The sequence below is a fragment of the Anser cygnoides genome, chromosome 11 (assembly GCF_040182565.1).
Source record: "Anser cygnoides isolate HZ-2024a breed goose chromosome 11, Taihu_goose_T2T_genome, whole genome shotgun sequence".
Classification (NCBI taxonomy): Eukaryota; Metazoa; Chordata; class Aves; order Anseriformes; family Anatidae; genus Anser; species Anser cygnoides.
In genome coordinates, this window is record NC_089883.1 from 18,988,980 (window position 1) to 19,001,336 (window position 12,357).

General features: G+C 37.9%; 1 protein-coding gene across 6 annotated transcripts in view; it reads left to right on the top strand.

Moving 5' to 3' along the window:
- Positions 1-12,357, top strand: part of PRTG (protogenin) — an 83,713-nt gene that overhangs the window by 28,531 nt on the left and 42,825 nt on the right. For 5 of the 6 annotated variants that reach the window (XM_048060083.2, XM_013177333.3, XM_013177332.3 and 2 more), the window contains 6 exons: positions 4,254-4,398; positions 5,406-5,539; positions 5,848-5,985; positions 7,141-7,299; positions 7,861-8,020; positions 8,663-8,910. In XM_048060083.2, coding sequence (XP_047916040.2) covers positions 4,254-4,398; positions 5,406-5,539; positions 5,848-5,985; positions 7,141-7,299; positions 7,861-8,020; positions 8,663-8,910 — 984 coding nt within the window. Of the gene's footprint in view, positions 1-3,576; positions 3,944-4,253; positions 4,399-5,405; positions 5,540-5,847; positions 5,986-7,140; positions 7,300-7,860; positions 8,021-8,662; positions 8,911-12,357 lie in introns of those variants that run through there. The other variant, XM_048060086.2, reaches the window with a different exon arrangement.

Here is a 12,357-nt window from a genome sequence, read left to right on the forward strand (position 1 = left end):
AGTGGCCATTATCTGTTGAGAAACACGCAAGTGTTTGGTTTGGAGGGTTTCACAATATTTGCTGCAGTCTGGTTAGGTGAAACCCAGTTCTCTGCTGCTGTTTCAGTTCAGGGGCTTTGTCTTCCATTCCTTCAATTCCTTTATTATACAATTACACTTCAGTCTTTGGCTAGTGTCAGCTGGTACGTGTGGAAAAAGTCAGCAAGATTTAAAAGTAATAAATACGTAGGTTGTTGGAATTTCTTTTGCATTTCAAGAAGGCTCATTCAGAAAATCACTTAGGGACATAAAGATCGTGAGGTAGCCTTGACCTGCCACAGCATCTGGTTTTAGTACCCAGGTTGAAAGTGCAGGATATAAGGGAACATCCAAAGTCATCTGGACTTGTGTTTGCATGAGCAATCTGCCTTCATTTAATTCCATAATTTCCGTCACTTAGGATTGAAGGAAATGATTATTATTGTTAAAAATAATAGAGGACTGCTGTATTTTAACAACAACAACAACAACAAAAAGATACAAGGGGTGAGCACCTCATTAAGAGTTTGACTTTATTGTAGCATAACTGTTAAATCTATGTAAACCTGAATTTAAGTACAGTTTTCTTCCGTGCATGCAAGATAGTTCTCAATACATGTATGTCATGGTAGACAGAAGCAGTGTTTCTCTAATATTTAATCATCGTATGTTGACAAGTAATCATTTGTCATTGGAGCCTGATGATGTTTGCCTCAGTGGTAAATTGAGGGAACTCATACCTGAATTGAACTCTGATTTCCTTCTGTATGGATAACTTTATTGGGCAGAACTGGGTGGTTTATGCCATCACAAATATTTGTACTAAAAAGTAACTATACAAACATCTGTTCCCTTTACACAAATTGCAATAATTTTAAAAATGAAATACAATTTACAATAATTGTTTTCTTCCTCTGTGTGCAGCATTTGGTATCCTGCAAGTTAAAAAAAAAAAGGTGGGAGCACCAGCTTCTTGGAGTAACATTAGTTGTTTTGTGTTTTTTTTTGGCTATAAACCTGGGAACAAAATGATTAAATAGACTGGAGAAGAGGGGGAAACCTCAAATAAAAAGGCACTTACATTTATTGTGTTCTGCAGGGTTGTTTTCAGGAACGACGCAAGTCTCTTGAGACTTTGTTTCTTATCCATTTTATAGAGCTCTGGCCTCTTAACAGCACTGCTTTAATGACTTGTTCTTGGGGTTCTGAGTTGGTATCAGCGTTTGCCATGAAAACAAGTCTGTTACAAAGAGGTCAGGTTTCATGAGACAGCAATAGACTTGTAAAAACAGATTTTACTGGCACAAATAAAGTCAGAGTTAAGAAGAAACCACAGATTTGCGTAAGGAAACAAGATACAGAAGGAGCAAGTATTGAGCTAAACTGATAAACAATTTATAAATTGAGAATGATTGGGAGATGAACAAAAGTTTTTTTTTTCATTTCTTAAATGACATTTAGTGATGTTAATGAGTTTTTCTGAAGATTTTGTGCAGTTCTCTGCAATTCTGACTTTTGCTGTCATTAAAGATTAAATTTCGGAGGCAATACCTCTGTCCTGCTCAGGTGGAAAAATGTTCTTTAGATATTAGCCTAAAATTTTTTATTATATTTTCTAAATAACATAGTTGAGTCTGTTCTTACTTGCTATTGTGACATTGTTTTGTTCCTGTATTATTAATTTTCTTGAATTTCTTGGAGTCCTTGAGAAGCTCTCTTCTGTCTTTAATCTTTAGCTGTAATGTACAGGGTGCATTGGAATAAAACATTATATATGTTTGTGTGTATATAATATATTATATTATAGTATTTATTATATAGGGCGCGCATGCACACACACACACATTATATACATACATACATATATATATATATATATAAATAAAAGCCATATACTAGATTTGTATTCTCACACTGTCCTTTTAAATAATCTCAGTGTTATAAGGAAATCTTTGGTGTGATTTTATAGTTCCTCTAGAGACAAAACTTTTAAAAGTCTGGAAGAGCTTTGCTTTGCTGAGACCTTTCTGCCTTGTCAGAACGGTCCTTTCTTACATCACAGGCTGTGCGGTACATCTGCACTGCACAGTGGCTCTGAGACTTGCGTTATGTTGATTTGTGGGGTTCTTATTATACCTTTATTACATTCCAAGAGATTTTATTTTGAAAGTTAAGCAGACTTGCTCAGCTTGCTTCATCATGCTTTCAATAAATAGGTAATGAATGCAAAGAACTATACTTTGTGTTAGAAAATCTGTTCGGAGCAGCACAAGGGAAGTACTCTGCTGACTCTCCAGATGATATGTGTTGTCTGTGCAGGCAGGGATTAGAATGGATGAGGAAGGGAGGAAGTAAGACGAGTTTGGATGCTTTTGTTTTGCTCTTCTGTGGTGGAAAGCTACAGTAGAGCTGGACAGCATCAAATTCAGCAGAAAGCAAATCCCACAAGTTAAGAGTCATGGGAGCAATCTGGTATACATGCAGTTTGCCTTGCAGTGAATCTCAGCTCTGTGAAATTGAACTTTGGTCTGTAGAAAAGAACTGTTATGTTTCTTTTTCCTTCTGATGATTTCTTAGCAACCAAAAGAAGATATCTACTTAGGGAGAAAACTGCTTGAATGTTTCCTCTCCCTGTCCCATCTCCACCCCATCCACCTGTAAAGCTTTTGTTGTAACTTTTTATGTATGTTGTGGCTTTTTTTGTTTGTTTTTTTAATTAAGTGGTTAATTAGGACTTAACCATGAGGTTTATGAATCTCTTACTGCTCAAAAGTGAAAGGAATAACTGAATGCACAACGTAGGGAACTGGGTTAAATTCTGCAGGTGAGTGAGTCTGGTGCTCTCTGCGGTGAGGGTGGGTAAGCAACTGGCTGTAGGCTGTGCTGGGGCTGGGGAGACCTGCTGCCGAAAGCCACAGCCAAGCACAGAGCTGATCTTAAGCACAGATACCAGAGCATCTCTGCGTGTGTCCTGGCAGTCCGAATCACATCGGAGATGCCAGACCTGGATTCCAATGACCATGGTGTTTGCATCACGTGGTGGCAAGTGCTTTCGGGTGATTTTGCAGGAAAGGGTGGTTTGGTAGTCTTGTTAGCCAGCTTTTTTGGGAGGTATCATTAGGACTGTTCATTCCCATAGTGCTGATGGAACTACCAAAATGCAGTGCAAAAAAAAAAAAAAAAAGATTTATTCTGACCCAGGGTATGAAATAGCTATACTAGTAATAGGAATCTTTAACTTACATAGTTAAGTCTATGCTAGGAGTTAGTTTGTGAATGGAGGGGAAAGCAATCAAGTGATGACATGTTTTCTTCACACTCCAAAATCTAATTTATTGATGCTGTGTAGGAGTATTAAATTGTGGGGTAGTGGTGGTGGGATGGAGCATTCATTAAGATGCTTGGTGTGCATCAGTGCTGGACGTGCACCCTATACAGCAGGGCATTATTGAGAACACCTTACAGCTAATACTATGTAAACCAAATTCAATTAATATATAAAATAGAGGAATTCTTTCAACACAAAGCTTGAAAGTTAAGAGATGGGTAACTTACTAATATTGTCAACTACATTGTGTTTTTTTTCGAATTTACACAAGAGTAGAAGTTTACTCTAAATCTAATTTTAAAACCAAATCAATATCATGGAGTTTTTGCAGAGATTGTTCCCTGTACAATTACAGAGAATGTGAATGCATGTGGAATTATTCATGTTGTGAGTTATCCAAAATGAGTTGCCACTGAATAGATGCTCTTTGTGTTAATTATGTAGTGAGCAGCAGTAAACAGAGCAATTAATTAGAGGCTTTTGTATTCCTTTCCCTTCAGCTTTTATTTCCTGATCAATTTCTTAGGTGTCTATTAGATGGAAGGTATTTATTGATCTGCCATTTCAGCTGGCTCAATTTTGCGAACTCCTGAAGTTGTAAGTGCTTGAAATTTTATAGGGAAGCAATGTGTGGTCACACATGAGATTCATGTTAATTTTCGTTGATATATGTATATTTTTAAACCAAATTAAGTTAAAATAAAATTATTTTTAATATACCTGCAACCAATGAAAGCAGGCGTTGAGAAAAGTGTATAAGGTAATTAGACCAGTCTTTCTTCACATGTAGAAAAGAGGACTATTTGAAGTATTTTGGAGTATTTTTTCAAGTTGACCTATGATCTGGAGTTTGGTTTAGCCGACGTTTTTTCCTCACTTGACTCCTTATATGTTCTCTTATTTTTAGCCATTTCTGCGTTTGAAGTCCAGCCACTTTCAGTTGAGGTTCAGGAAGGTGGAGTAGCTCGATTTGTCTGTAAAATAACAGCAAACCCTCCTGCCGTTGTGACATGGGAAGTGAATCGAACAACTTTACCTGTAGCCATGGACAGGTAAGTAAACTTGCATGTTTTAGAGCGTCATTTATTCTCTGTGATAATTTTGAGCCTGCTACAAGAACAAAATCTGAATAATTGCAATGACAGTACGTTAAAAAGGTTCCATCCGTGTAGTATGTCCACTACTAATGAGACAGTAATAGTTGTGTGATTAGAGTCATGAGCACAGGCCAGTCAGTTGCTATTGTGTATGCAATAAACATAGAATGAGAGAATGTCCATTGACCTGTGAATTGTTGGGGGAATTGCTGTGGGATACAGAATAGGAGGACTTTTGCTGTGGGGACAGTTTGAACTAGTGGGATTGTTTGCACAGGTGCAATGTAGAAGAATTGATGCTGAACCTGTGGGTGTTTTTTTCTTTCCTTTTTTTTTTTTTTTTTTAAGGGCCTATGAAGAACTATGTATGTAGAAAACTGAGTTAAAACACTTCATGCTAGGGAAATTCTGCTCAGGGAGACTTGTATTTTGAGTTCATTAACTTGAAGCATATAGCCTGTTCTGTGCTGGGTATTCTCCCTGGCCAGATTGTGATCATTGAACCTACTCCCATCCTTCTCAGCATGTAACTTTTGTTGAACATGTCTAAGACACCTAGCATGCAAAGGAAGGTAAAAAGAGAAACATAAATGTTGAAATCATAGGTGGGTTTATTGGAAATTGTTTGTTTATTATGCTACGGTAGCAGAAATTGCTGCCAAATAAACCCACCAACTTGAATAATATGGACATGGTAGCTGGCTAAAGAAGGCTGGGATGATTGCTTTTGAGGATGAGAAAGATCTGCTGGTTAAAACAGATTTTTCTGCTCTCATGCTGGTGTCAATCAGGGAATCCCGCCTGTAGTTGAGGAATGGAGAGAGGTGAGTCATGTATAGAGAGTGTTTTTTGAGTCTCCAGCCTGCTGTTCCCAGGTCAGTGTAGTAACGGCTGTTTATAAACCAAATACTCCTTTCACTGGCGGAACATTTATCTACATTTCTTTTTTGTTTCTTTGACAGAATAACTGCTCTACCTACAGGAGTTCTTCAGATCTATGGTGTTGAACAGAAGGATGCTGGGAACTATCGATGTGTTGCCACGACAATAGCCAATAGACGTAAGAGCACTGAGGCAACACTGAGTGTTATTCCAGGTACTCAGCATGTGAGATTTTTCCACAATATTTTAGTTGTCTTAGTACTGTAGCAAAAACACTTACTTGCAGTGAAGGGCTGTAACTGCCCTCTAAACCACTCACCAAAGTAATAATTTTACTTACTTATATATCGTGGCTAAAATATTGTTCAAGATGTATTTCAGTAATTGTAAAAAAAAAATATAGATTTGATGTATATTTAACTTTAAGCATCCTTTAAAAATATATATAATTAAGCTTTTGTTTAATTGCCCTCACTTTCTTTGTTCTTTTTTTTTAATTATTATTTTTATTTTTCTCCAAAGCTTCAGATTTGAAGCCTTTTCACAAGCCAGCTATTATAGCTGGTCCTCAAAACATTACGGCATCTCTTCATCAAACTGTCATACTGGAGTGCGTAGCCACAGGGAATCCAAAGCCAATCATCTCATGGAGCCGGTTAGGTAGGTCTTAAAATTACAGCATACAACATTAAGCCTGTGGAGAGGAAGTGTAACTGGAAAGAAAGGATTTCAGCAATTAGGTTACTGTTCTGAGGCTTCATGTAGTAGGCAATGATTTGTAGGTTAGGGTAGGATAAGTGGAACGCTTTGTCACATACTTCCATACTGCTGTAGAGAACCCCTGAGGTTTCCTGAGGTTTGCCTGCTTCTGTTATCAGTCCTGAACTGCCTCCAGTACATTATGGACAGGGTGCCAGGCCGGGCAGTGACCTCCAGGAACCTGTGAATCAGAATAGAATCACTGGTAAGTTAGGGCAGATTGGAGTGACTGCATCCTACAAAACTATCCTGTAAATGTTTCTTCCCCTATTCTTCTTAGAAGCAGCATGTGAATGGTATTTGGACGTTGTATTAATGGGCTGTTCAGACCCTGGATTGCCTTAGAGCCCAAGTAATCTGACTGGAAGGGGAAAAAGAAGAGAGGGAATGCAATAGGAGTAAGAATTTTCATCAGTGGAACCCCTTTTTGCTATGCAAATTGCCTCTGTTTTCACGTCTTGTTATACGTACCTAAATGTGAAAGTCAAGACTATACCTGTAGAAGCAAATTGTCAAAAGTTTTCCTACCTTTGATTTCTAAAAGTGGGAGAAATAACTGTGTTTCCTGGCTGATTCAGTAGCTCTTGTGGACAAACAAGTTTTATTTTTTAAAAAAATTGCGCGACAGTTAGCTTAAGGGTTTTTTCCTTAGAAAAATAAAATATATGGTAATCAAAAATGTTTATTTTATCCCCAGCATAATTCAGATGGAGGTGGATGATCCCTGTTGGTAGTGATGAACTGAATCTTGGTGCAAGACAGGTGGGGAGGGTAACTGGGAAAATGGCATTAGTTTTTAGCTGTGATGGAGAGTATCAGATACATCGACTTACTAAGTGGAGTAACCTAACTGTCTGAATGGTCAGATAACTAAGAGTTAAGCTCAAAGCAAATACAAAATGGCAATCTCTGAAAACTCATCTGAGATTTTTCTTTACATTTTTTGATCTTTAAACTCAAATCCATGCCATTACTATTTAGGCAACCTTATTCAGATCGGTTATTGGAATACATTGAGCAACTTCCTAACCATACTTCTCCCACTGTCTCAAATAGACCATAAGTCCATTGATGTCTTCAATACTCGTGTCCTTGGAAATGGGAACCTCATGATCTCTGACGTGAAGGTGCAGCATGCAGGCGTGTATGTCTGTCGAGCCACTATTCCTGGCACACGAAACTTCACAGTAGCAATGGCAACTGTCACTGTGCTGGGTGAGCCTGCTTTGACTTCTGCTTTGTTTCAACATCTTGCTTCTGTCTTGAGCTGTGCTTTGGAGGGGGTTGGATTTAGGGAGGTTGCCAAGGTGAAACGGATCATAGATCTGTGGCTGCATTCTTTTGTCACTTACATGAGATGCGCCAGGCATTCAACATTTGAGTTATAAACTAATAGTTCATTTGCACTTAGAAATAGACAGGTGCAGTGTTTCATCTGGGAAGGTTGACTTCCAAAACAAAATCTAGTGACAAAGTAAAAATAAGTAATACACCTGTGTGAGTCATTAGAAGTTTGTTGTAGACTGGAGTTTGATTTGTTGTTTGTATTTATAAATGCAAAATCAAAAATGTGTAGTAATGTTGCTTTTTGTGGAGGGAGTATGTGTTTTTAAACATGCTTTGTTCACGTGAAATGTGCTTTCTGCGTGGGTATATTTATGCTTGAGTGGCCTGAGGAGAGAGGGGCTTGTGTGTGGGAAAGTTCTTTCTTAGTCTGACTGTCCTGGCATTTATGTGGGCTTGATTTTTTTTTTTTTGCTTGTTACTTACCTGTAGCTCCACCTTCATTTGTGGAATGGCCAGAAAGTTTAACAAGGCCTAGAGCTGGTACTGCTCGTTTTGCCTGTCAGGCAGAAGGAATTCCTGCCCCCAAAATTTCATGGCTGAAAAATGGAAGGAGGATACACTCCAATGGTAGAATAAAAATGTACAACAGGTAAGATGTCCATTGCTGTATGAGAGGTGTGCCTGTGAAGAATACAGTTCTTATGAAAGGATGAGATTCCAGTAACTAAATATAGCCAAACAAGATATAACTCAAGTAAACAAAATTAAGTGTAACATTATGGACACTTCACAGGCGGCAGGAATGCAAGTTAGCCAATACCTAAAATCCTCAATGAAGATTTTGTGTTCTCTGCATTACCAGGGAGGAAACTCCAGTGGTTTCACAATGGAGTTACTCTAGATTTACAGTAGTGTAGTACAGACCAGAATCTTGCAAGTTGTTTGAGGCCTATTTCACTCCTGTGTAGCGAACAGCTCATATTAAAGAGTTGGTTAAGAAATGACAATCCTAAGGTTGTGCTATTTGCAGGGAGCAATAGAATAGGCTTATTTTCACTGTGCCTGGTTTTGCAGGCCTAAACATGAATACTGACATGGCAGGTTTTGAGTAACACTACAGGTTGCTAAATTTCACAACAGCATATAAATTTCTAATTGAAAAGTTTTTGAAGTACAAATCATTTAAACTCGTGAAATAGAGAAAATGTAACTGTTGTTGCATTCTATAGAGCTACGTTTATTCAAGATGTAAGCTTTTCTTTTTTCCTTTTGTTCTTCCTTTTGAATTCAGTAAATTGGTGATTAACCAGATCATTCCTGAAGATGATGCCATTTATCAGTGCATGGCTGAGAACAGTCAGGGATCTGTGCTCTCCAGGGCCAGGCTTACTGTAGTTATGTCAGAAGACAGACCCAGCGCACCTTATAATGTCCATGCTGAAACAATGTCAAGCTCAGCAATCCTGCTAGCGTGGGAGAGGCCGCTGTATAATTCAGACAAAGTGATTGCATACTCTGTGCATTACATGAAAGCGGAAGGTAAGCAGTTTAATTTAATTTGTTTCCATATACTATTATATACTTATATGTGGTAAGAACTTGAATGTCTGTCCAAGAGGTGCCAAATTTGAATGGCTGATGACCAGGGCTTCATCAGAGCATAACAGCATAAAAATCCATATTGTAACCAACAGACATGCATGGGCAAAAATGCTTTTGCCAACTCATCTCGTTTGTGGGACTGATTGCTCTTCTAACTCAGCTTTGTCTCATCATTCCAGTGAACAGATTTTGAAGTCAGCAATGGGCTTTAAAAGTTGGGACCTCCCTAGTGATGTCTGGGTTTCCCTCAATTTGTCCTCAGGGGGAAATTCTGCCTAGCTCTCTTCCATGTGTTTGCTTGGCTAGGAAGGACAGAGCATATACCAGAGTCCTGGAGGCTTACAGTGTTGACATTTTCACTAGATTCAGCTCTTCTGTCTATATCCCCCAGTTCTTGTGACTTGACAGATTTCCATGTGTTTTGGAGTAGAATAATTGACATGTTATTGGCTTTAGCTATTATCTCTTAGAATATTGACTTAGTGAGAAAATTTGCTCTCCTTTCACCCCTTGCTCTCCTACAATGAGAAATATATATTCGGACTTTCAAAATATGTGGAAATAGCCATGAGCTATTTGCTGTAGCCTCTTAAATATTATATAAATTCCTATGTAACAGGGAATGGATAATTAAAAGAAAAATGAATAACTAGACATTTATAATCATTTAGTGTTATGTGATTCCTTTAAGTTAAGGAAATCTTTAGGGTGATAGAAAACAGGCATTGTTCGTAAGTAAGAGAAGTGACTGCCGAAGGACCTGAAATTTTGTTTGGTGTGTGGCTTAAACTAAGTTGTAATGCAGTTCTGTTTTCTAGGAGGACTGATTTCTTTTTTCATTTCTATTCAGTAACTAGTTTATTCAAGGACAGGACTGCAGATGCTCAGCTCTGTGTGGAATACCAGTCTGCCATCTGCTAAGCAGAGGACAGGAAGGACAGCTTAATTACTCTAATACTGATGCAGGAATAGCTGCCTTTGCTTTTGCAAGTGGGATTTTTCAGGACACAAGAGAATTTTGTCTGAAGGAAGGAAGGAAAGAGTTTTAAAAGATAATGAGGACAAGAGGTGCGGGAAATTACCCCCTACACTTTCAGTCACTGAGGTATTGTGCTCACAACCCCCACTCAAAGCTAATATGAATAAAGTCACACTAGATAAGCTATCTGGGTAATTGTATGTCCGGTGCTAGTGTAGAGAGCAGAGACCGGGTAACTTCAAAGAAAGCTGGGAAATTGTCCTTAGGGAAGCTTGTATTTGTGCAGGAAATACTCTTTCACAGTAGTGAAAAATCTTCTAAAATTTGTATTCTGCAAAATTGTTTTGCAGTCGTTGTATCCTTTGCCTGCTTATACAAACGTTGTGTCTTGGGAAATAAAAACAAAACAAAACCCACCAAACCCTGTATTATTTAAACTTGCTTTCTCAAATACTCATTTTGTTAATCTTTCCAGACAGCCTTGTGACATTTATTTCACGTAAGGCTGTTGTGTATCCTTTCACATTAAAAACTCCCCAGTGGGGAGTGGGAGGGGCTACGTTATGTGGAGTAATTTCAGTGCTGGGAATCAAAATGTGGGTGATTTGTCTGCATTTTTAATTGGTACCAGAAGTTCTGCATCAGGGCATAAAAACATTTTTGGCTTGTTTTGTATTGTAGAAAATGTTTGGGTTCAAAGGCTAGTGGACAGCACTCCTGTAAAAATAGCTACTTTCTAAGAGGTAGTCGGTGAACCTTTCAGAGGATGTTGCCCACATCAGAGGCATTATTAAAAATCTAGAAAGCATGCCTTTGCGAGGAGGTATCACATCAGTTGGTTCTGTAATCTCAACTTTAAGGCAACTATATTTGAAGAAATGCAAATTAAAGGATAATCTTTTGATTCAGTGAGATGACATTCACACCATACCTGGGCTCAGAGTTGCTAAAATTCACTGACATTGACATGTCTTGCTTACTTTGTAAGAATTCTGGATAATTATGTGTTTGTGTAAGTAGTTTGGATCAAGGTATTGCTGTCATCATTTTCTTCAGCCTGTCTTTCCTCAGTCCACCCTCACAATTTGTTTCAGACCCTAATTAATATTAAAAAGAACCTCAGATGTCTCCCACTTAACTAGAACATATCTTACTTGCTTAAAGCTTCTTATGTGTGTAACTTTTTTCTTTATGTATTGCTTGGTGGTTTATTTAGGAACCTTATTTGTCAGTGTGAGTGAGTAAGGTTTTATTACAAAAAATAACAAAATGCTTGCCAAGTCTCCTACTGATGCTTATGATTCCATAAGTCTGAAACATAAAGGAAACCTGGACAATACACTAATCATATGCAGTTCCCGAGAATTTTCTGTAGAGTTCACAGTGTGGTAGGTGCTTTGAATACAAAAGATACCATCACTCATCGTTTAATTTCACAACATGAGCATTCTGCTGCTTCCCTATAAAAAGACGTTCAGGTCCTCTTCCTTATTTAAATTCAAGAAAAAAAAAAGGGTTTTAATGAAGTTAGTTGAATAAACTAACAGGTGGTGTGGTGTTTTTTTGTTTTGTCATGTTTTTTGCTTTTTTTTTTTGTTTCTTTTAAGCAGAATATTTTGCATTCAAATCGGGGTCATAGTAGCAAGAAGAATAAGGGTCTGATGAGCGTGCATGTTGGAGTGTGTTAATTCCTTGTTAGCGATTCAGAAAAGGCACAAAGGGAACACTGATTGTGGTGGAAGGCAAGCCTTGTTCTCTATTATGGCTGTTTCATTAGGGCCTCTGCATGAGGCCTAGCAATCCATTCAATGAGAGAACAAGTCCTTTTAATTTGAGCTCAAGGATCTTGTTTAGCAGGTCAGAAATCGTGCCTTGCAATTCGTAATTAACAAGCCATTAACTAGTCTGTTGTGAGATGCTCGTAATCTTGTCTAATTAAAATGCTATCAAGTTAATTCATAAATGTGGGAAAACTTAATGGTGGAATTTGCCTTTCGTTTTGTTTATAAATTCAGTTGTGAAGAGGAGGAGCTGGCTCTTACAGCGTTTTGATTAAGTTGACATGCATTCGGTGTGAATTGTTCGTTAGCACAGCAGCTTTCACCACACGTATTCCACTTTATAGCCTTCCTCTATAGGAATAAAGCCCCACAAAGACAAGACTGCTGCTTGCATTGCTATGCATATTTTAATGTGAATTGCTGAGATTTTTTTTTCCTGTCTCTTACTTTCTCTCCTTTTTTTAACGAGTCATTAAGGAGCAAAACACTTTTGAAGTTCTTTCTAGGCTATTCCTATTGGCCTTTTTCCAAATAAAAGAAAAAAAAGTCAATCAAATGTACTAGAATTTGAAGGGCTAAAATAAGATCCTTTCACTGAATAATTTCTTTCTTTTTCTTTGGTTT